The following is a 791-nucleotide window of genomic DNA, read 5'->3' on the forward strand; positions in this document are numbered from 1 at the left end:
TACATTGTAAAAACACATAGCTAAATGCAGATGATATCTGACAGAAAGAATCAGGTATTTGTAATATAGCCTGCAAAATGTAATGCTAACAGTAAATTACAAAATGGCCATAAAAAAAACAACTCATGCAAACACAAACGAAAGACAAAACAGTACTTATTCAAAGAAGAATATAAGTAGTAGCTTACTGACACCTTCAATATTCTGTTACTAGGGTGAAAAAGTATGGTCTACATGACACAATGACAGGAGCAAGAAAAACCCCGAAGCATGGAGATACCCTCAATTTTATGCCCCACTGTGTTATCCTACAATATGTAGATTACCTGTGCCACTAATTATTCCATATAAACATATTCAAGGCAGAAAACTTACTTATTTGTACTAAGTTGTAAAACTCTCTGTATCACTCCTTCACGAGTTTGTAGCACCCCATGTACAGATAAAGACACAGGACTAAGCTAATACAAATTCTAAGTAATAGCCATTGCAGTACATGTTTATGAGTTATACATTCTGTTTAGCATCAATATGCTAACTACGTAGAGAATGCCTGCCCAGAAATTAGAACTACAAACAGAATACATTTCAAGAAAGATACATTTTACACCTGTTACAAATGAGTTAAATATGAAATATAATTACATTTCTTCTTTCTTTCCTTATCTCAGAGTTTTCAATACCTGAACTTTAAAATTGTATGTCAAATGTTAACAGTTATCATATTTTCCAAGTTACATGCTTAAATCCATGACACTTATGCAAAAATAAAGGGTAAACATAAATGTTAT

At 32.0% G+C, this 791-nt stretch overlaps 1 protein-coding gene across 1 annotated transcript in view; it reads left to right on the top strand.

The window, feature by feature from the left end:
* Window positions 1-338, top strand: part of LOC143245459 (nicotinamide riboside kinase 1-like) — a 54,676-nt gene extending 54,338 nt beyond the window's left edge. The window contains exon 6 of the mRNA XM_076491821.1: window positions 215-338. Coding sequence (XP_076347936.1) covers window positions 215-338 — 124 coding nt within the window. The remainder of the gene's footprint in view (window positions 1-214) is intronic.
* The last annotated feature ends 453 nt before the right edge of the window (window positions 339-791 follow it).

The sequence above is a fragment of the Tachypleus tridentatus genome, chromosome 2, assembly GCF_004210375.1.
Source record: "Tachypleus tridentatus isolate NWPU-2018 chromosome 2, ASM421037v1, whole genome shotgun sequence".
Taxonomy (NCBI): Eukaryota; Metazoa; Arthropoda; class Merostomata; order Xiphosura; family Limulidae; genus Tachypleus; species Tachypleus tridentatus.